General features: G+C 39.7%; 1 protein-coding gene across 3 annotated transcripts in view; it reads right to left on the bottom strand.

The window, feature by feature from the left end:
- Positions 1-21,587, bottom strand: part of LOC118227992 (NT-3 growth factor receptor-like) — a 177,806-nt gene that overhangs the window by 10,176 nt on the left and 146,043 nt on the right. For all 3 annotated transcript variants that reach the window (XM_035419147.1, XM_035419148.1, XM_035419149.1), the window contains 3 exons: positions 13,429-13,559; positions 7,071-7,243; positions 5,461-5,704 (listed from right to left, as the gene is read on the bottom strand). In XM_035419147.1, the coding sequence (XP_035275038.1) occupies positions 5,461-5,704; positions 7,071-7,243; positions 13,429-13,559 (548 nt within the window). The remainder of the gene's footprint in view (positions 1-5,460; positions 5,705-7,070; positions 7,244-13,428; positions 13,560-21,587) is intronic.

The raw sequence follows: 21,587 nt of genomic DNA, 5'->3' as shown, positions 1-21,587 counted from the left end.
AATTATCTGTTCACTGAACTTCGTATTGGTTCCTGGACAGCACTTATCTCGACTATGCTTTTGTCAATTACTTTTTTAACTGCACAGTCTTTCTGTAAGCATATAAACATCATTTAAATATATTAGAGGATATAGGTTCAAGGTCTGGAGAAAAGACAACAGAGTATATTTAGTATGCTGGTATGGGTAATTAACCAGATTATACAGATTATTATTAATTATTTGTTCAGGTGCACAAGTTTCAACATGGCAAATCACCAAATACTGACGGCTGTCCTTTAACGACTGAGGGGGTTAAAATCGGCTGAGCAGCCACAAGAAAACCCCTGATATCACGTTGAGCTGTGGGGCAGACCATGTGCAATCAGCACTGTGTTTATAAGCATAAGTATCATTTACAGAGAAAACACTGCAACCCTATCCCCTCATCAATATCTCTAGCACTGTCTAACCACAAGGTGATGATTGTGTTTCATTGCTAATTCAGAAGTCAATATGCTGTTTAATTAAAAGACAATTGCGGTGTCCCGTATTGCAGCCTTTAGGGAAGGATTTTCTTCCGTATCATCCGTAATATGCATAGTGTTAAATGACAACCTCAATTTAAAAAGAGCTATTTTTACCCTACACATCCAGGCTGGTGTTATATGATGCAGTATTATCTGCCTGCGCTGCAGAATTCAAGACACCCCAGCTCAGCTGGTAGCTGAACAGATGCAGAAATGAGCCAGCAGGTGAACAATAACCTCACAGAGGCTTGGATTCACCAACAATCTCAATACGTGTCTGCCTCCCTCTCTCACACTGCAGTAAGAAGCAGACTGTGCCGGGAGCTCTCCCTGGCCAGTAGGTGATGTTATTTATTGGCTTTATTTTCATTTGGACTGACTTGACCGGAGGCACAGAGCTGTGGCTACAGTGCGATAATGAAGATGGCTCATCTCCTTATTGCCTGGCAACACGTGGCTCTCAAGGATTTGTAGCCCCGCCCCTACCCTCCCCTTTACACTGTGGGAGAAAACAGACTTGAGTGCTGCTCAGCCATATGAACGGACATTATTGTATTTCATTTAGCTGTGCCACATGGCAAAAAGGACTAATCTCACCCGTGATAGGGAAGACAAAAAACCTGAGATCCACTCAATCTCAACAACCAGGCAAAGATTGCTGCAGTTTGTCTTCACATGCATGTTTCAGAACCTTTCTGAGATGCCCTGTCGATTTTCGACCCTGATTGTTTTTATTAGCCATTTGCTCATACAGGTACATGGCAACGCAAGAAACTATTGCACCAGCAATGCTTAACAACCCATTAGGTTACAGGGGTCAATGCTCAGCTTTCATTATTCTGACAAGAGCCATTGGATTGGCTTCTGGTGAAAACCTCAATCTCATCTTGCTCCCAGTGCCTTATCCCTGCAGGGCACTCTCAGGCCCCCAAGGGGAACAAACATCAATATGACTAGTCAGCGATGTGAGAGAACTGTGTTCTTGGCAGTGTCTCCAATTTATAATCACTCGACACAGGGAACGTGTCCAAAGCTGTTACGACCTCCTAATCTCTCGGATCTGTCAGTGTTCCAAACGGTGGATCTGGCAGAACCGCTATCTGGCTGGGCAAGCACTGCCCTAGACTCCCACTTGGGGAGAAGGGGGGGGGGGGGGGGGGGGGGGTGTCCTTCAGTCCCCTACATTAAGATCTGTGCATCTTCAGACTATTTCTTACCTTTTAAGCTTTCATCTGGGAAGAATATGACCAGCCCTTCTTATATGGTAAATATGATTAAATCTGAGTTCTTCAAACATGATTGCATGGTTTACACATTATATGAGCTGTTTATATATGCACACATTACATTTTACTGTGGCAAATCGGCTTAATTACCGTTCACTGGTCAAGGATGCAATGACAGGTAATCAAACCTGCAATCATTTGTTTTTAACCAATATGTCATAAAACAGGAATATGTCTGTCCAAATATGAATGAGTAAATGTCTGATGCAAAATAAACATTTTGAATTATTTCAATGTGAAACAAGCAGTTTGTATAAAAGATGCTGCTTGAATACTTTGCATAATAACACCAACAGTAGGTTTACATTTGCTTTCTCATTTGCTGCTTTTTTTGTTTTTGTTTTTTTTCGTTTTGCTCAGCAAACATTTGCAGTGATCAGAGGTGGGCAAAGACAGGATGTCGGAAAGTGCTGACAATTGTTTGTGAATGTTTAGCTGGCTGGAAGCAGCATGGTTTTCAAAGATTGGCGGATACAGGCAACATAAAGTGGTGTGAAGTAATTGTACCCCTGACATCCTGTAGTGAGCACACAAAAGTGATTTTCTCAACCAGCAGTACTCCTATTAGCTATACAAACCAAAAGATTGTCATTTAGCATGTGATAAAAAAAAATCAAAGCACTGTTTTGTCTTGTTTATCTAAGGCCCTTAGTAAGAGCAATAAAAATGAGGATGGTACTGTACTTCAAAACAGTACCAAAATTCCTAAACCTGCCTATGTCAAAAAATTCACACACGTGTAATACATGCATTTTTGTCTTCTATTACTTCTACCAGTGTGCAGTGCCATGCTGTTCTATGGTAAATATTTTACATTATGTGCATATTCTTCTACCCTACACAAACACTCCCATCAGAGCAATGTTGGATAGCATAAGTGACAAGCAATCAGCCACCACTTCTTTTCTATTCCTCGTCTACAAGTTCACATGCACAGTCACAGTGCCAGGAGAACTTGTGCAGCATGGTGTGAGAATTCTCCAGTGTGCATCCTTGGCCAATAATGGGTTAGTAAAAAGGAGTGTTGACCTCAGTCAGCACTAGCACAGTCAGGACTGTGTCAGAGCCAAGGTGAGCATCTCAGTACTAAGTGGCCTGATATACCACCTGAGACCCCTAGGACTGCTGCCTCAACATCTTGCACGGTGAGCTGCTAATAAACGCATGATAAAGGACCTAACGTAATTTATCAAGCCCAGCCTGTGGGACGAACACTGCCCAGTTTACCATTTCAAAGGAGGGGTATGGATATCTCCCCACCATGAACAGCTGGTTATCTGTGAAGATGAGAGGCATGCACTACAGATAAGGCTTACTGCTGATAAATATCTGAACAACAACAAGAAATTAGAGCAGTCCTTACAATCATACTTCAATCTGGTTTAACGGTGTATTATTTCAAGTGTCTTGCTTTTATATGTGTATGTTGTTTATTTAATTAAAGGTGAATATGACTAACCCTTTTAGCATGAATCCAGACTCTAACATGAATCTTAGACATTAATAACTGATGACAGCATTTTCATTGTTTGGTTTCCACTATTTACTTGAACTTCTTGATGAGGGAGTCTTAAATCATTCAGGCAGAATTCCAAGCACATGTTTTACACACAAGATGAAAACAATGCCTTTTGTTTTTGCTTTACTTCACACTTTTGTTGTTCTTTTAACAGAATATGTAAATCATGTACAATTTTCCTATTATCTAATATATGTAGACTACTCTGTGTGTTCCATATTTTTCAGTAGACATTGCTTTATGTTATTGGTTGACATTGACATCAACCAGAATAACCTGCACCAAGTTTGCCTACAGTCCAGACTGTTGCATATTGCCTAATAGCCTACTGATTTGTGAAAACTGATGCATTGCACACACCTGAGTTCATTTCACGAACCATAGATCAACAGCAAGTTTTTTAAATACATTTTTTTACTTCTGCTTGATGTGCAATAGGCTATATCGTAATAACAGCCAACAGGGATATCTGTGACAGAAATGCAATTGGTCATAAGATTTGTCAGTCAGTAATATAGCTGGACATTGAAAAGATAATAGAGAAAGAAGCATAGCGTGTCCATTGGCAATTTCTTGTGTGATGTGTATTTTGAGGTCAATCAAACTACCAATCCCACTATAAATTAATATTCAAACAATTCAAGTTCTCTTCAAGACATTTAATCACAAAATGCAACAACAGGCAGCCACCTGCTGTCAAATTAGACACACTGGCCTAGAATTATTTGGAATAAGTCAAACCTAATGTGTGTGATTCAGGTAACGATTATGGCTTTTTAAATCCTGAGAAAAAAAAGACAAAGAATGAGGCTGTGCCATAGCTTTAGTTGTTTCTTATATTATTTTGTTTTAAGAAAGTATATTTAGTTGATGTCCTCCTATTTCTTACCCGTAATAAGACTGGAGTAAGCAGTCAGCTTTCCATCGTGCCATTAATACAAACCTGTCCAGAATAAAATGATCAATGATGTGACTTTTGGTAAAAATGAAACATATCTCCTGGCTGCCTTTTACAGCATGTATTTTAGGTTTTAAGGAAAGCCATTCATAACACCTGCATGTCACAGGTGAATTATAGACTGCCGAAAGCCATTATCAAGCTTAATGGACTTCTCATTGTGTCTGAAAAGTGTGATCTATTTTTTGTTATTAATTCGCTACTTTGTCTTGTCTCTCGAGTTCAGGTCCTTTTGTAGACAACCTTTCCCAACACGCATCTTTAAAATGTAATCTAAAAATCAATGGGAAAAAGAAGTAAGAAGTAAAAGATGATCATTTACAAAAGGAGAACTTTTAAATTGAATGTGACTGATTGTCCTCGCAGAACAAATAAAATGTGTCTGTGCCATCTGTTGACTCTCCAAGTCAGCATGTCTCACCACAGACACGCTGTCAGCTGATCTGAACAGCTCCTTTATCCTTTATTACTTCTGCTGAGGTTGTTCCAGAAGGAACAATTTCACCCTTTCTTACATTATGTAAAAAATATATGCAATTTAGGATTGTCAGCAGTTACAAGTGGAATGCTTGCATTCAAAAATGCATCCCTCAGATCCCAGAGGAAATCTATCCACTGCTTCATTTATTTCAGACTGCGATAGTATTTTAATAAATACATTAAAAAAATAAGTAATCTGCAAACAGCATATTTACAGCATGTATTAATTGTAATGATGATGAACCAGTATTTATGATTGTGTGATGTTGGAATTAGATTGAGTTTAAGGCTATTTAGAGTATAGTGTTTTGTTAATAGCATGCCAAAGCATTGATGACTGCAAACCACAAACACCTTTCAGCATATACATTTTAACAATGAAAAAGTGGAAAAAAGTCTATGACTTCATTGTGTTTATCCTTGACAATTATTATGCAAGTATCTTTGATTCATACGGTCTTAAATCTCCAGTAAACTAAATTTTAAAAAGGTGGCTGCAAAACGAAGATATGACATTTCAAAGGCCAAATAAAAATTAAAACTCAAATATTCAAGTTCTGTATATCACAGCTTGTCACAAACTGCAACCAAGAAGCCTGTGACAAATTATTTTGTTGTAGACGGACTGGAGGCCTTGTGTTCCTAAAATCCAGTGACACATTCTTCTAACACCCAGCTAAAATCATGAGTGAGACAAAGAAGACTTACCCGGTAGTAGTCAGTGCTGTAGATGTCTCTAGACATTCCAAAGTCTCCAATCTTCACCAGCAGGCCATTGCCCACTAGGCAGTTGCGTGTAGCCAGGTCACGATGAACAAAGTGCTGGGATGCCAGGTACAGCATCCCAGAGGAAATCTGTGTGGCGATCTGCAGCATCTGGGACAGACCCAGCTCCCCATTGGTCTGCAGTGGCTGACCATCCACCAGGATCAAGGCGTCAGGACCATGAGCTCTACAAGGGGGCAGAGAACATCACCCAATCAGAACACATGGTTCCACTGGAAATTTCTCCTTGTGGACGTGGCCAATTTTTCCACATACATTTTCCTAGAAACAATCTGCATAGTTTGCATAGTGAATAGTTTGCACCAGCACTTTACAAAATAGGAGTGTTTAATAGGATTAATATCTGAATGTATCTGTCACACAGCTACTTATGCCATTGCCGTGTGTGTGCTAATTTAAATGGATCAATTCTGTTTTAAGCGTGTATGTGTGTACGCATTTATTATACTATATGTGCGGGTTCTTAGGGAGGGTTTTGCTTTATGTCTCCGTCTTTCTATAATATATGTTCTGTGGCCTCACTAAGACAAATTCCTTGCAACTGCTAAGTTGATGTGGCAATAAAAATTTTTTTAATCAGGATAATTGAAAAATAAAGTAACAGAATCAGTACTTTGAACTACATATCGATGTAGTATAGGGCACAAATACGACATCCTTTGTCAATGGATTTCCTGTTTTATAAAAGAGGTTCACAAGAAATGTTAAGATAATTGTAGCTAGTGATTATCTAAAAAGCCATTTGATTAGAATCGTACTGATTGGCTTTCCTCGTTGTTGCTGGAGAGTTGAAATTCTCTCGCTGATTGCAAAAGAGGCTCCACAAATGGCTCTTGGCTGTCGTCTCAAAGTGGGCACGCTTGCCGTTCTCAAACCGTAAAGCTGGCTGCACCGGTACCCCGGGCGGCGGCACACACTCTCTCTTCTTCCATCAGTGTGTTCCGGGTGTAACCATCAAATGTTATTGAGCAGAAAGGGCCTATTTGCATGCCAAATGCTCTCATCTCGCGCTGCGAGTGAGTACACTCTCCTGGCTCCTTCATTTTAACGCACGGCTTATTTTACCACAGGATTAATTGGTAGCCGCGACCAACATTATTATGCATTCTTTGATGTGGATGATGATATCTTGCAGTCTGTTATGAGAATATTTCATCATTTTTGCTAAATATTTTCATTCAGGATGAGTTACAGACTCAGATCTTCAAATATTAAATGTCATAGATGAAATAATTAGCAATAACATCTTTTTTGTGTAATGTATCATAACTGAAGAGTTTTATCCTTTCATTTATTCATTCATTCATTCATTTTGGCAGCTAAAAAAGCTCTAAAATATTGTTCTGCTCATGATTCTTAACACCAACATATTAGCCCAGCTCAGGCTGCTATATAGCAAATGTATTTCTTTTTTGGCTTACAGAGTACAATCAAGGCAATGTCCCCTATTGATACATTTCACAATGAACAGCATACTGGTTAAATACAAAACAGATTTTAACTGTATGACTGGCTCTCTCCTTCAACAGTACCTGAGGAATTTGTTGAGGTCTCCATGCTTCATGTACTCAAAGACCATGATCAGCGGGTCCCCATCAACACAAACCCCATAGAACTTCACGATGTGGTCATGCTGCAGGTTGGTCAGAAGCTCTGCCTCCCTCTGGAAGTCCTTCCTGGCAGCCAGAGTTGGATCTTTCAGGGTCTGCCAAACCAACAGGAAACGGTTAACCGCCTAGCAGAGGAAGTAATGCTGCCTCTGCTGGAGAAAGCATCTTGTGTATCAGACAAAAGAGGAGAAACATCATGGAGTCATACTCCGTATATATTTGATTGGGGCAAATGGTCAAAAAACAGATAAGAAAAGCAAGGGATGAATATAAATGGATACTTATTTTAGCTGTCCTCGTATACTCTACCATCTGCCACAGAGCAGGGTGATTGCAATATTCTGATGCATACAAAAAGTAAATTACTTTATCAAAGATAGAATAAATTGAAGGCCCTGGATTTGAGATGTTCCTGCCATTTTTTTTCCTTCTGAATTGGAATACATACAGGCTGAAAAAGAAAAAAAAAATATTCTAAATGGAATGTCACGACGACCCGGTAACGCCTCAGCTTCACAGCAGCGAGCCGCCGCGTAATTTACTTTAACAGAGCTCTCATAGAAAGTTTGACATTTCATTACGGACTGAAGACACAGGGAACTGCTCTAGTCCCCTCATCACTCTGTTCGCTGACTTATTTGCCTTGAATTATGGGGCCATTACGCCACTGCTTACCTCGTGGAAGTAAATATTGCTTTGCATTTCCCCCATTGACAGCAGCTGAGATGCACATGAAATTACAATTTCTCCCGATCCAGTGAAACCAAACAATATAATGATCTTCCTCTCAGATACATTATGGACAGTTATGGCTGGTACTTTCCCATGAAAAACACAAGAATTCTAAGTAGTTGTTTACCCTTCAAATTGAAATGTTTATTAGAGATTTTTTTTCCTGTTTTTTTTGAAGATTTTGAAAACGCTCATGAATGTGAAATGTGCACAGCTGTCTACGATTACAAAATCAAATTCAGAGAATTCGGTGCAGGCGGTGTCATATTCAGGCAAAGTGTTATCTTTCAATTAATAGGTTCATATTACAATGCCATTTGTTTCAGTGTGTTAACTCCGTAAAACATTAGCTGATGTTCTGAAGGTCAATACGATTTTGAGTCTGTGTAAGTTAAACGCATGTAATGGGGTGTGAAATAATAGTAAGTGAACACAACGTCGCCTTAGAAATATTACAGTACATGGGAAGTCATAGAATGGGCTCTCAATCCAGTCACTGAGAACTTTACTCGGTTCACTCGCTTCAAAGAGGAAGCAGAGCTGAGAGACAGAACAGCGCTACATTCATTCCCATTTTAGATGAAAACAATTTGACTAACATTGCAAAACCAGACATGACAACGGCAACATTCAAAAGCCCACACCATTATATTTATGGGGTTCGAGTCTGCCACACAAATCAAGGGAAAGGGTTCACTCGGTATCCAAGAAAAGTTCCAGGTGCAATGAGAATTACACCCTAATCCCAAAGCTCTGCTCCGCAAGTTCCACAATGGCCCGGGACTGTCTCTTTCAGAGGAAAGATTCCTCTGATTACTTTATAATTGAGTTTTAGCGACACATGGTACAATTTAATTTTAATTAGAAATCCCTGGCTGACTTTATATTGCAAGTGGAGGGATATTTAGATGGATGGTGGCTCCAGCACACAGATGGCAAGGCGCTCGTCCCTATCTGGGATTCTTTATTAGTCCCGTGCCGTTCTAAGCCGCGTCCCTCGAGCCCCACCTGTACAGAACATACAGGCCCATTGGCACCCCAGTGAATCCTGGGAGAGAGCCGGGGCGTGTGAACATGTCGCTCTGTGAATGGACTACGGCTTTCAACCACTGTGAGCAAACAAGCGACATAAATATGTAAAAAAAAAAGAAAAAAGAAAAAGGCTTCTATCGGAGTGGCCGAACTGCATTATTTTGCCCTAGAAATATCAGCTGAGTTTGTATTTGCTGATAAAAGAACAGAAAAAAAGTAGCATCCTATTGTGCCTTCATTTGTCTTTATGAAATCCTCTGTAGTACATCCTCCTCAATGATCGAACATGCCTTTCACACATGAGGGAGGCTGTCCAGGCAGAATCCTCCTGTGGTCATAGTGCCACTGTTCCAGGCGATCATCGCTAACACCGTTCCACAGATGTGGGACTTGATGAGGAGTGATGGGAAGGGACAAGCGCAGTGATAAATATGCCACACACACACACCCCTTCCCCCTCACCCCTCACCCACCTGCACATATTTATTGCTGCCATTATCTGTGCTTTGCTTTCTGGGTGACTTCATTCCAGCAGCACCTCTCTTTCATTAGAGCCTTGTGATGGCTGTTCACCGCCAGAACAAGATCTCAAGCCTCAAGCTCTTAGATGTGCACTGTAGTTATTTCAAATGTCAGCTATTATAAAGGATATTCCTGGGAAGGACAGCATAACATATAAGGGATAATACATATGACTGGTGTGGTAGGACAGTAGATTAGGGTGACACAATCCTTATATGTACCCATATATTTTAACATTGCTGTGAGTTTTTTAATATAATGTAATGTAATGTAATGTAATGTAATGTAATGTAATATAATATAATATAATACAATACAATACAATACAATATAATTCTGATTCAATGAAATATCTCATGTTCATGGATAGCTGCCTGATTTACATAAAGAAGAGCTTTTTGGGATTCCAAACAATAATAATTGTGGTACTCTGTTGTAATATAAGGTATACGAAATACCCTCTCATTGAAAATATCAAGTTGAATAATTGTGACCATTATTCAACCAAAGAAAAGGATATCTACAAAACACATGCCCTTTATGCAATGTCTCCACTTCCTGGAAGCTATTTCCTGTTACCAAGTGAAAATGAAAAAATAACACTGTTGTATTTGTGCCACTGCTCTGTCTGCCACCTTTGAGGGTAACACAGGACTAAATTAAAATGTCACCGTAACACAAAAGTGGTGAGTCTAAAGTCAAATATCAGCATACTGCAAATACAGTACCACAAATTCAGAGGTAAGTATAAAAATAGAAACATTGCCCATACATTTACTGCTGAGAAACATTTTTCACAAAGAGCAATAATTAGGAAAGGACAGAAACATTACTGTCCTACCTCTTTGCTCTAGGCTCTAACTAAGGTTCAATCTTTAAGAAGTGCCAAGAAGTCAGAAAAAAATTGGTGTTATAATGGTTTAAGATGTTTCTCGGTAGTCCATTGTCTGAACTCTTTGCACCACTGTACTGGCAACCTTGCATTGGCAGGTATAAAAAGTGGTTTGTGCCCTGCAACCTGACTATGGTATCCTGCTATCTAGAGCACTCGATGAAGCTCTCAGCTCATGATTGAAATTTGCAGTCAATTAATTTAGACTTTTTAAGAATTGCATCTCAAACTAATGCACATACATTTATAATTTAGGAGTATGCACTTCCAAGCATAGATGCCCATTTTGGATGATGTCATCAGAGTTCCTTACCAACATCACCTTAGAGACTGTTCCTGGTGAAATATCAGCAAATTGAACTGCCCCAATAATTACCCATCCTTCAAAGTCATCAAGGTCTTGGATTTTAGTCATGCTAACCATAATTATAGGTGATCAGCATGTTTGTACACAACCCTGAGTATGCTGGGATGGTAAATGGTAAATTAGCTCAGGAACCACATCTGCATGGAGGCAACCTCTTCAAATATACTTTGTGTTCCTCACTTACCCAAGTGTGTCCACCTTTTTAGCCACTATCTCTAGATTATATCTGAAATATTCATTGAGAAATTGGTTGAAAATGAATTACCTGACCAGATGTCACAGCAGTATGTGATCATACACTGTGTTGACATTGCTACAATTATAAAAGTAAAACATTTTTGGTTTTGGACAAACAGATTTGTTTATGTTGAGCAACAACTAACCAGCAGGCAGCTGTATCTCTATCTTGTAGCAGCAAATGATTTACCTTTCTATTGTTACAACAAAGGATGGGCCCTCATCAGAACAACATGATTTACCCCATGGGAAAGAAGGTCCTACTGGAGCAAGGAGCAGTTCTGAGAGAGGGCTTGTAATATGTACGTTGCTAGTGGCAAATTGCTAAGAGGCCACAAAATCTGTTATGCTCATTCAATCCTTGTGCTTGTTTGTCCATTGATATTAGCCGTATGCATGTGGAAGGAAGTGGCAATGCTTCAGTTTCACAGGAGCATCTCCAACCGACCAGCGATAAACATAAAAAGTAAAAAGGGGTCACAAACGCAAAACCAAATTTTCCAGGCTCACAAGTAATGTTGATGGATAGTCTGCTCCAGGACACTGCTGAATATCACACATTTATATTCCTAATGGTCAAGGCGTTGGTGTGGATTTTAGTACCCTTTGATTTTGGGTAAAAAGACAAGACCTAAACATTACACAGAAGTGCCCTGAATCCTAAGCTGAATGTCTGCATCCACTCCAGTGAAAAGAACTTCCCTTGAGTGTTCTGAGAAAGTTCAGCTGCACCAGTCTCTCACTGCCATAGGCATGAAAAGGACTTATCTCACTTGTTCCAAGAGTGTACTGCTGTACCAGCCACTCAATGCCTTAGAAACTGTGCAGAGTCCTGCGGGCCATCCAGAAAATGATAACTTGTTTTCACATTCTGAGAAGTTACGGGTGCAAACCAACTCAAAGACAAACCATACAATTTTAGTCCCTTGTGCAGTCTCCAGGGGAATTTCACCACTGAGGCAGCAAAGTTGGAGCAGCAAAGCTGTAAGGGCTATCCTGTTCTGGTTATCCTTCGAGTAAGTAAACACATCAACTTTTCAACACTTCAACAACCAGCAATTATTCACTGGTATGAAATATGACAACATATTGTTGTAATAACTATATAACATACTGATATATTTGGTTTGTGTTGTATGATATTGCATTGTATTACTGCCATATATGAGACTAATTTTAAAACACAGACTAATAGTTATACTGTATATTATCCAAGTATTATCATGTACATCATATCAATAACTCATTGATTGATCTAATTGATCTAGGAGTATAGACTTTGTTATTGAATATGTTATTGAATGAGATTTTATCAATACATGTTCACAAAATTAATAAAGTTGGTGTTTATTATTTGTGTTAAGTCCTTACTGACTGAAAGGACTCACATTAAATTTGTGGTCAACAAATAATTTATAAATCTTGGTAAGAAAAAGTATCTGGAACATTAAAAATGTATTTATTTCTTTATTTATTTATATTGGTTGGGGGGGGGGGGGGGGTTCTGTTCCTTTCCTTTCAGTTTTAGTGGTTGCTGTTTTTTATTACTTTGTTGCACTTTAATGAATTCATAACTGTACTCAACTTCACAGTTGTATGCGACTGTAAAATGAACAGTGCGATAGAAATGGAAAAAAACATCACTGATATCATTATAAAGCTGAATAGAAGCCAACATCTCCTTGTGAAAACCACTTCAGAACAGGCTATTCTTTAGATGGCTGCTGGTTTGTGAGCAAAGTGACCTCTGCTACACCACTGAAGGATAAGCAAGCAGTGGTATGGGATTCATTTAACAGTGTCCTCCCATTTTTAGGTTCTACTGGACTTAAATGTGTAAAAATGCTATGCTGTGCTAAATGCTATGTTATTCTGGCCACTAAGGGAATGAATAAAGTGCCACAATATATCTGTCACAGTCATAAAACTGGTTACTCTGCAGGCTTCGGGATCAGACTCACACTAACTGTTGAGGTCCACCTGGCTGAAGCTCTGTGGGAAAGTGGGCTTCTGCTGATATTCGTCACAGTGATAAACTGGTTTTATTCTTGTCATGTGATATGTGTATTGATTCTGACAAGTATTTACTGAAATTGTGTGTGAACCAAAGGTGATTAATGATGACTCACTGGACCATATGTGATTTCCAGTATCTACTGCATTTTTCCATTTACAAATCACTTCCTGGGCATTGTAGGGAAGGAGATTCTTTTTTTCTTTTTTCTCCTGTAGAGACATCCTTTGGCGAAGATTAGACTTAGTATGATAAAGTCTAAGATTCGGTCATTAGTTTTTGATATACAATCTCCCAGGATAAAATCCTCATATCTACATCGATTGTAAGTTACAAATCCTTTGTGTCTTGGGTACTGCAAGATGCATACTGGTTTCCAGTGCCTTTAAGGATCAGGTTTAACAGTACTCAGACAGCCTGCCCCGTGTCAGGGAGCCGTAACCAGATATCAGGTGGGAGCCGTAATGGAGAGATCATCTCTTACCTTGACAGCTACCAGCATCTTGTCCTTGGTGGGGCTGAGGTTATAGCACTCTGCCAGGAAAACCTTCCCGAAGGCCCCCTCTCCCAGCTCCCTCTTCAGAACAATGTCTCTCCGCTTTATGTGTTGCACGTCTGCAGACAGGGAAGAAAGGCTCATTGTGAACCACGTCGTGTTTTTTTTTTCCACCTCCTAAGGTCTCCGACCAGAAATTTCAAGGGATGCGCAGAGACAGATTGCGCTGTTCAACGCAGGTTGGCCATGAACAAGACGTATTCCACGGCATCCACGCAGGAAGGGCAAGCTATGACCGTTTGCCTGGGGAATGTCATGCCAGACGAAACACCATTTTTAATGTCGTCATTCAGCAAGGCCTACCTTTCAAACAAGCATGTCAGACCTGTGCACTGACGTGAGCTGACAAAAATACCAGGAGACCACGAATATGAAACAAATGGCTTGGGTTTACACATGTCTGCTATTTACTAAACAAAGAAATAGATCTGCTAAGAGCTTTGTCAATTGACAAAAAAGTATCTTTTTTGTATATTTTATACAGACATCACTAGATCAATCTCCTGTGTAATAGGGACAGAAGAAGTCAATAATCTCTGTACATTTCACCTGTTTAAAATTCCTGAAACTTGTCTATCAGGGGAGAATGAGTTCCATATGGCCAATCAGGACAGCACCTGCTATTTACTCAGAATGTTAAAAAGAAGGCTGTGGGTGAGGTGTTCACCAACATCAATAAGGAGTTGACTTGCTGATGTCAGAAATCAGATATATTTCCCCCTCTTTCTCTTGGAAGCCTCAGAATAACTGTGTTATTGACCTATGGGGGGACATAAAGACAGATGTGTCTTAATCTGTGATTGGTTGACAATAAGGCAAATATTCCTCCAGCCAGGTTGCTAATCACAAGTGTGTATTAGGCGTAATTCAAGTCAAACCACTGCTGATACAGCAGTAAACTGAGGAATGTGGAATTGATCCAACAGAAATAGTACTCACTTCTGTCCTGTTACATCTAGTTTAAGGACATTTCTTAGATTTAGCAATGTATTGACATGCCACTGAGGTGACTGTATACATTATTTTTCAACAACTTAAATGTGCTCATTTAATTTTGAACTGGAAAATGAACTTTGTATTCAGCACCAGCTTCACCTCTCTCACAGCTTGTTTTCCCCATGAATGATTGCGATGCTCTAGGTATATCGTAAAATGCCACAAATTTTGCAAGCCAACTAATGAGACAGAGGGAAAGAGGTAATTGAGGAGAAGGCAACCCCAAAATGGGACTTTTCCTTTTTCAGTCAGAAACAATAGGGAACAAAACACATGGAACTTTGTATTCATTATGCTACTTCTGCTCCTTTGAAATTGACAGAAGATCTGGTAATTCCCAAATAATTCTAAAATATGGGAGCATTATAATTTTATTTTTCTCCCTCCCACAAGGCAAAAAAAAAGTTTTTTGAAATTTGGTGAAAGTTGATTTATTTTCTAACCTCTTGGCTGTATTGTAACCCTGAGACAATTTATTGTTTTAATAGATTTAAACAATATCTTTGTAAACGTTGGAAAGCCTTATTTGTCAGTCCGTAAATCCCCTACCTGGCACCCGACAACACCCTATAGCTACAAGCAGCAACAGGGTCTTTATGAATCACCTGCAAGCATTACAAGAATGGGGCATAACAAAAATGACAAGCATAAACTAAAAATAAAAAATCTAATTCAGATCCCTCTTCCAACTCTGTATTTACAGTGCCCTACTTGCCATCCATTATTCAAGGTGAAGCAAGAGGAGTTATGCAGTAATCAGTTAGGGAGTCACTCTGATGCCCCCCCTCAGCTGCTCTCTCTTCTGGCTCCCCTGCTCCATCATGCCCTGCTCTTTCAATGCCTTCTAAAGAAAGTTGGAGTCATGTATAATGCAGAAGCACAATGGGAGACATGTGACTGCAGCCACAGATATTGAGCTTTGGAAAGAAGGCAGGGACAATCGTGCCAAAAAATACTTTTTTTTGCTGGACATGCTTTGTTTTGTTTTCATGAAATCGTGAACGACAAAGTGGATTTATTCAAAATATTGGTTAGGGGTTACATTTACTCATTCCATCTGCGCAATACCGTTCATAAGCCATTCGGTTAGGGCATGTCTTGAAATTATTATTTTTTAACGAGATGGGAGAGGTTTACTGTGTTGCCAGCAAGGTTTGCGTGCGAGAGTGTCTGTGGCTTTGCTAGAGAGCGAGAAGTTTCATGCATTGGGTGGTATGAGGTCAGTGTCGAAGGTGGCAGATGGTGTTACAGACTCAGCAGGTGCCCTCAGTGCACCACAGTCCCTAACTGGGACCCCGTTTATCCCACTACATTACCTCATTTCTATGGCTATTCCCAAGATCAAATGCGAATAAGAACAAAGGAAGGACAAGCTTCCATTTCCCACATTTATCTTTATTTCATTTTCATGTATAAATCTAAATCAGGACTTTTCACCACTCAGAGACTCTGATAAATAATAGATAGCACACTTTCAGAACAGAGAATATCAGGTGCTTTAGATAAATTGATGTTGCAGAAGGCAAAGACAAACAGAAAGGTTGTCAAGCTGAGAAAAGGGCAGGCAAGAGACAACGACAGATGAAGGACATAAACCACACAGCAAGTGATTACAGCAGACATTTCTATAGATTTATGGGTAGTAAGCCCTCCTCCCTCCAGCAGCACAGGCACACACCCACACACACACAAACAAACACACACACACACACACACACACACACACGCCATATGCACACGCAAAATAATAAGGTCATTGCATTCTTATTGGTAAATAATTTCTATTCAGCAGAGACAATCTGTGTCTGTGTAAAAAAAATGAACACAAGTTGCACAACCAATATTTATATAATCTTATGTCATTTAATATAAAGACCATATATTAATATTTACAGCTTGTTATTCACACGTGTTATCGAGGCAGGAAATTTCTGTCACTTGTAGTAAAAAGCTTAAAGAAGAACAGCTAAAACAAAAAAATCCCATGAAGAAGTGGCAGAAGAGGAATTGCCATGTAATGAGGAGCAAGGTGATTGGATGGACACAGAATTGGCAGTTTGATAGTTGTGTACTGCGAAAACAGGGTCCAAATTTTACCCGGTTTCATATAAAATGAGGAACAAATGCATTTCAAATCAATTCAGTCCTCTCCAGTTCGGGTGTGGGCGTTAATGATTTCACATCACGCATCTGACCTGCGCATGCGCCTCGTGCTCATATTAGCCTCCCATTGGAGGAGGAGCCCCGACCTTGTTGCGTCTGCAGCCCAAGAGGAAAACAAAGACAGTGCCATTCATAACCGCTGTCGCGCTCTGAATGTCGAAAAACACAGCCCTGTAAACAAACACAACAATCACACAACCCTAAATAAGTCATGAGGCTTAAAGCGAGCGCACTGGCGAGTGAAAATGACTTTCAATGTGTCTTTAAAAGCATGAGACGGAACAGTGTTCGCACTTCAGGGACAAAGACGGCGTGCGTGTGGAGATGGTTTTCAGCCATGCCTAACGGGGAGCACAGAGAGTCAACAGAGATCACCTCCATGCTGCCTGAGCCACAACATCAAGGGTCATGCTGGCATAAAGCTATGTTCTTACTCATGCCAGTATTCCTGTTGCAAAAATATTCTTATGTGTATTCTAAAGCATACGCATATGGGTTCTCACGCTATCTCACTTTACAGTATTATCATCATGACTTATAGTTCTTCCAGAAAACTATGGTAGTTTTCTTGAAGGACCACCATGGTTCTTTCACAGTCAGTACAACTGAAATCTGTGATGACCTCTCCATGGTTTCCCCCCCTTTTTTCATAAAAGCACTGACATCTTTTAAAAAAAAAATATATATATATATAGTTTTAAACGACAAGCTACAGTAGTGTTAATTATTGTTTTGATGCAACTGCATCCATTATTTGAACTTAGAGACATTTGCATATTTTGATCTTTATAGTTTTTTGTTCCACTGTGTGACAGAGCATAGTATTGTACAGTGGTGCTAAGCTTCTATGTATTCATCAATATTTTTGAGTACTGGGATGGGTGAGTAATTTGCAGGTGCTTGGACTCTGAAGAGAATATACTGCGAGGAAAACACTCACTCTCTGAACCTCTTCACAGATTCTGGCTGTGAGATAGAATGGTCTCAAGAACAGGTTATGTAGGGTGATTGATTTGAGCAAAACTGTAAAGATCAACTCAGTTTGGTACCACAACCAGCTTATTGCGAAGTACCACAACACTAAACTCCAGAATGTGCCACAAAAGTTTAATCACTTTGGCCTCTCCTGTCCATTTTACACAATTGCACAAACACACGGTTGCATGTGTGTGCTTGCACAAGTGTGCATGCACAAACGCATGCATGCATGCACACACAGTGTATATTGTGCTTTTCTTGAGATGACATACTTTAATAGAATGCAACACATTATTCATTTAAAACAGTATGCATTGTATTATTTGCTGAATCATTCACTGAATATTAACTGAATATTGCTGAATATTAACACTACATTATGTGCTGAACCAGTCACTCTTTATTATTCAAAAGACCATAATGACAGACATGGGAATAGTTCATAATATATATTATAGGTGTTGATGCATGAGCTGCCCTTCTGTCCAATATTTAGACTGACAATGCCCTCTGGGAACACTTGTCTCTTCACACAACTCTTCATAATGCTGACCTCCAACACCTGCTACCTCAGAATGGCTCAACATCTGGAAGAATACCTCAAAACAAGGAATTGAGAGTAGTTTAGGCAAAGAGTGAACACTAAAATCCTACACTGTCTCATTTATAATGTGACTGTAAAATGATAAAAGCTGAAAGCAATACTCAGTAGACCATTTTGAATCCTTTTATTGCCGTTTTAATGTCGTTAAACTGATACGATTTTTATTTGTCAATTGTTCAATTATTTTTTATCATTCAGTCATCATGCAATTCAGAAAAAAGCTCAATTGGTATGTTTATGCAAAACAACTGATAAACTTGATTTGTCTGAAACTTAATATAAAATAAAGGACATATAAAACATTAAACCTGTCATTTAATTAATTTACTGTATTTACACTGAGGTAATTAATAACATAATTTCCATATATTTAATCTAACACACACTACCTGGTTCATAACAGACTGGAAATGTACAGCTGATAAAACAAGGTTAGCTTCCAAAAAGCAATGACCATTATGCAAATGTATTGTAATTGCGTGTCCTTAATGAATTAAACCCAACACAAATTGCATGCATATATATTAACTGTTTATGTTAAAAATAAATGGCCAAGGACTATGTTTATAAAAATTGCTTTCATTCACATTCAGGTACACAGGTCAAAGTGATCAGTTTTTCACCTTATATTATGTCAAATAAAATACGTGATTGGAAATGTTATGCAAATAAATGGTTTTACTCCTCTGATCCTGAACATCATAATTTTATCAAAGATTCTTAAGGAACCATCAGCTGTTTGTCTGTAGTTATACTTCAACAACAATTAATGATTATGAATATCAACATATCACAATACCAGTAAAATAAATAAGAAAATTGTAGCCAGGAATCCGATATGGTAACAGATAACTTACAACAGTGCTAGTAAGGCTTCCCTGCTTAACAGAGTCTCCAGTGTTGATTGGGTCTGCACTAGATTTGTGACACAGCTCTTCTACTGAACTGCAGAGTAAAATGAAGTGGTGTTTGACATATGTGAGCGAGTGCCCTAGTGAATTGACAGAGGATATGCATAAGAAGAAAATAATTTTGTCAACAAGAGTGCTTTGCACTTCTAAAATACACACCAGCAATGACAAACAATGGTCTATATCAGGGATCTGGAACTGAAATCCTGAGGGGCAATGGTGTCCGCTGGTTTTGGATGTGTTCCTGTACTTAAGCACTTAATTTAAGCCATTGATTGGCTAAAGAGTCTGCACACCTTGTTTCTAAGACCTAAATTTGCTGCTGATTGGAGGGATTGGGGAAATAACCAAAACCAGCAGAGACAGTGACCCTAGGCCTGGAGTTTGAGAATCCTGGTTTATATATACCTCCTAAACTGCTGGGGTCACACAAGGCTGTAGTAGTCTCCTTGTCATAATATTTTGGTATTGATTATATGCAGAGAAAACAGATTTAAATCTGCATGGGTACACTGAGTATTTGTGTGTGTGTAGGCGTGTGTGTGTGTGTGTGTGTAGGCGAGTGTGCGCGTGTGTGTGAGAATGTATATGCGTGTGTGTGTGTGTGTGTGTGTGTGTGTTGGGGGACGGGGCTGTCAGAGGTGCTTCAATAACTACCTCTTCATTGACAATTTAACACCCGGCTACAGAAGTTATTGTTATCATTATTCATCCTGGAACATTAGCTGTGGGCCTAGCGAGGGGAGATGCCGACCTTCCTTCAGTGACGTGTCGGGCAGCTCGGCGTGAAGCTCGCCTTTAAATATCTCATTTAAATTCACTTATTCTGTCATTAAGTGGTCCGCTGGTCCATCCCGTCCTATCTCCACCCCTCCGAGCAAACTATTACGAGTGCCTCTGCAGCCAGAAAGCAGGATGTGTTTCTTTAACCTTCAACTTCCCCTCTGTACACTTTCCCTTGCATTTCTGTGCCCTATTTACACAGTCTCTGCTCTGAGGACCCTGAGGATTAAAAAGGCAATATCCAGGGGCTCGCAATCATTCATTTAGCCTCGGCCAACCAAGCCCTCCACTGCCCTCGTGATTGCCCAGGCTGAGATAAAAAATTTAAAAAACCATGATGGGTTTCATCTCTCCAGTGTGTATGTGTGTGTGTGGGCACATGCGTGTGTGTGTGTATGTATGTGAGCGTACATGTTTGTGTGTGTGTGTGCGTGTGTGTGTGTGTGTGTGGTTGTTTACGTATGTGTGTGTGCATGTTATACTGTGTGTGCACGTTTGTGTGTGCACACGCATGTGCATGTGTATGACTGTGCATGTTTGGGTGCACATGCGTGTGTGTGCATATGAGTGTGTGTGTGCGTGCGTGTGTGGTTGTTTATGTGTGTGTGTGCATGTGAGACTGTGTGTGCACACGCATGTGCGTGTGTATGACTGTGTGTGCATATTTGGGTGCACATGCATGTGTGTGTATATGAGTGTGTATGTGCGTGTCTGTGTGTGTGAGGGGGAAGGAAGCGACCAGTGTAGGAGATGCTGAGTACAGTCTATTTGCATCTTCTGATGTTCACAGAAAGCACAGGGCTGCTGTAAACCCCTGACAAAACGCACCAGAAATGAGTAATGCTACTGTGAAACCACTTGCTGTGGTGCTCTCTCTCCTCATTTCCATAAATATACTTCTTTTGTCTTCCTGACAGAGCTGCATGGATTAAACAAGCACAAATGTCTGTGCCTTTTTTGCAGGCACTATTGTCTTGAGTGCACACTTGTGTTGAATATGCATCAAAACAAGGGACTGCATGATGTCTCAATTAGAAGTAATTTACAATACATAAATTGGTCTCTGTAATGTGCAAAATGAATGAGCGGTGGTCTTTGATAGAGACCACTTTTAAAGGTCATCTTCTCAGCATGACTAGCAGACCAGCACTGCAGGCTGCATTGCTTTTAGACAGCGATGTCTTCTGCGCTGTAAAACAGGACAACAACCCTTGGCCTGAGCTCCTTTCAATTTGGCCGTATCTTCTCTGGCCTGAAGTATTTCTTTCTTTAAAATATTACCTTGGAATCTCCAAAATTAAAAAGGAAAGCGTGGACAAAATGAGGGCCACGCTGACTGTGGGCCTTTCATCATTGTTATGAAGTGGCTGCATTGTAGACTAAATCAAAGAGCTATTGTTTAATTCAGGCTGGCAGATCATGACAAATCTTTAATTAAAACAGCAGGCTAAGTGATAAAACAAAGAACTGGATCAAAGAAATTATAGATTTTGCTTGATATTTATCTGTCATTCGGCCAGGGGGTTGTCCTTTGTCATCCTCCTTTATCTCACTAATAAGGGCTCGCTTCACGCAAATGATGCATTAGTCTGGAATGGAAAAGGGACTGACCACACATTGTTCCTCTGTTGTTACTGCTTTTCAAAGCCTTC

The sequence above is a fragment of the Anguilla anguilla genome, chromosome 5 (assembly GCF_013347855.1).
Source record: "Anguilla anguilla isolate fAngAng1 chromosome 5, fAngAng1.pri, whole genome shotgun sequence".
In the NCBI taxonomy this organism is placed as follows: Eukaryota; Metazoa; Chordata; class Actinopteri; order Anguilliformes; family Anguillidae; genus Anguilla; species Anguilla anguilla.
The sequence above is the reverse complement of the archived record's forward strand: the minus strand, read 5'-3'. Positions and strand labels throughout refer to the sequence as shown.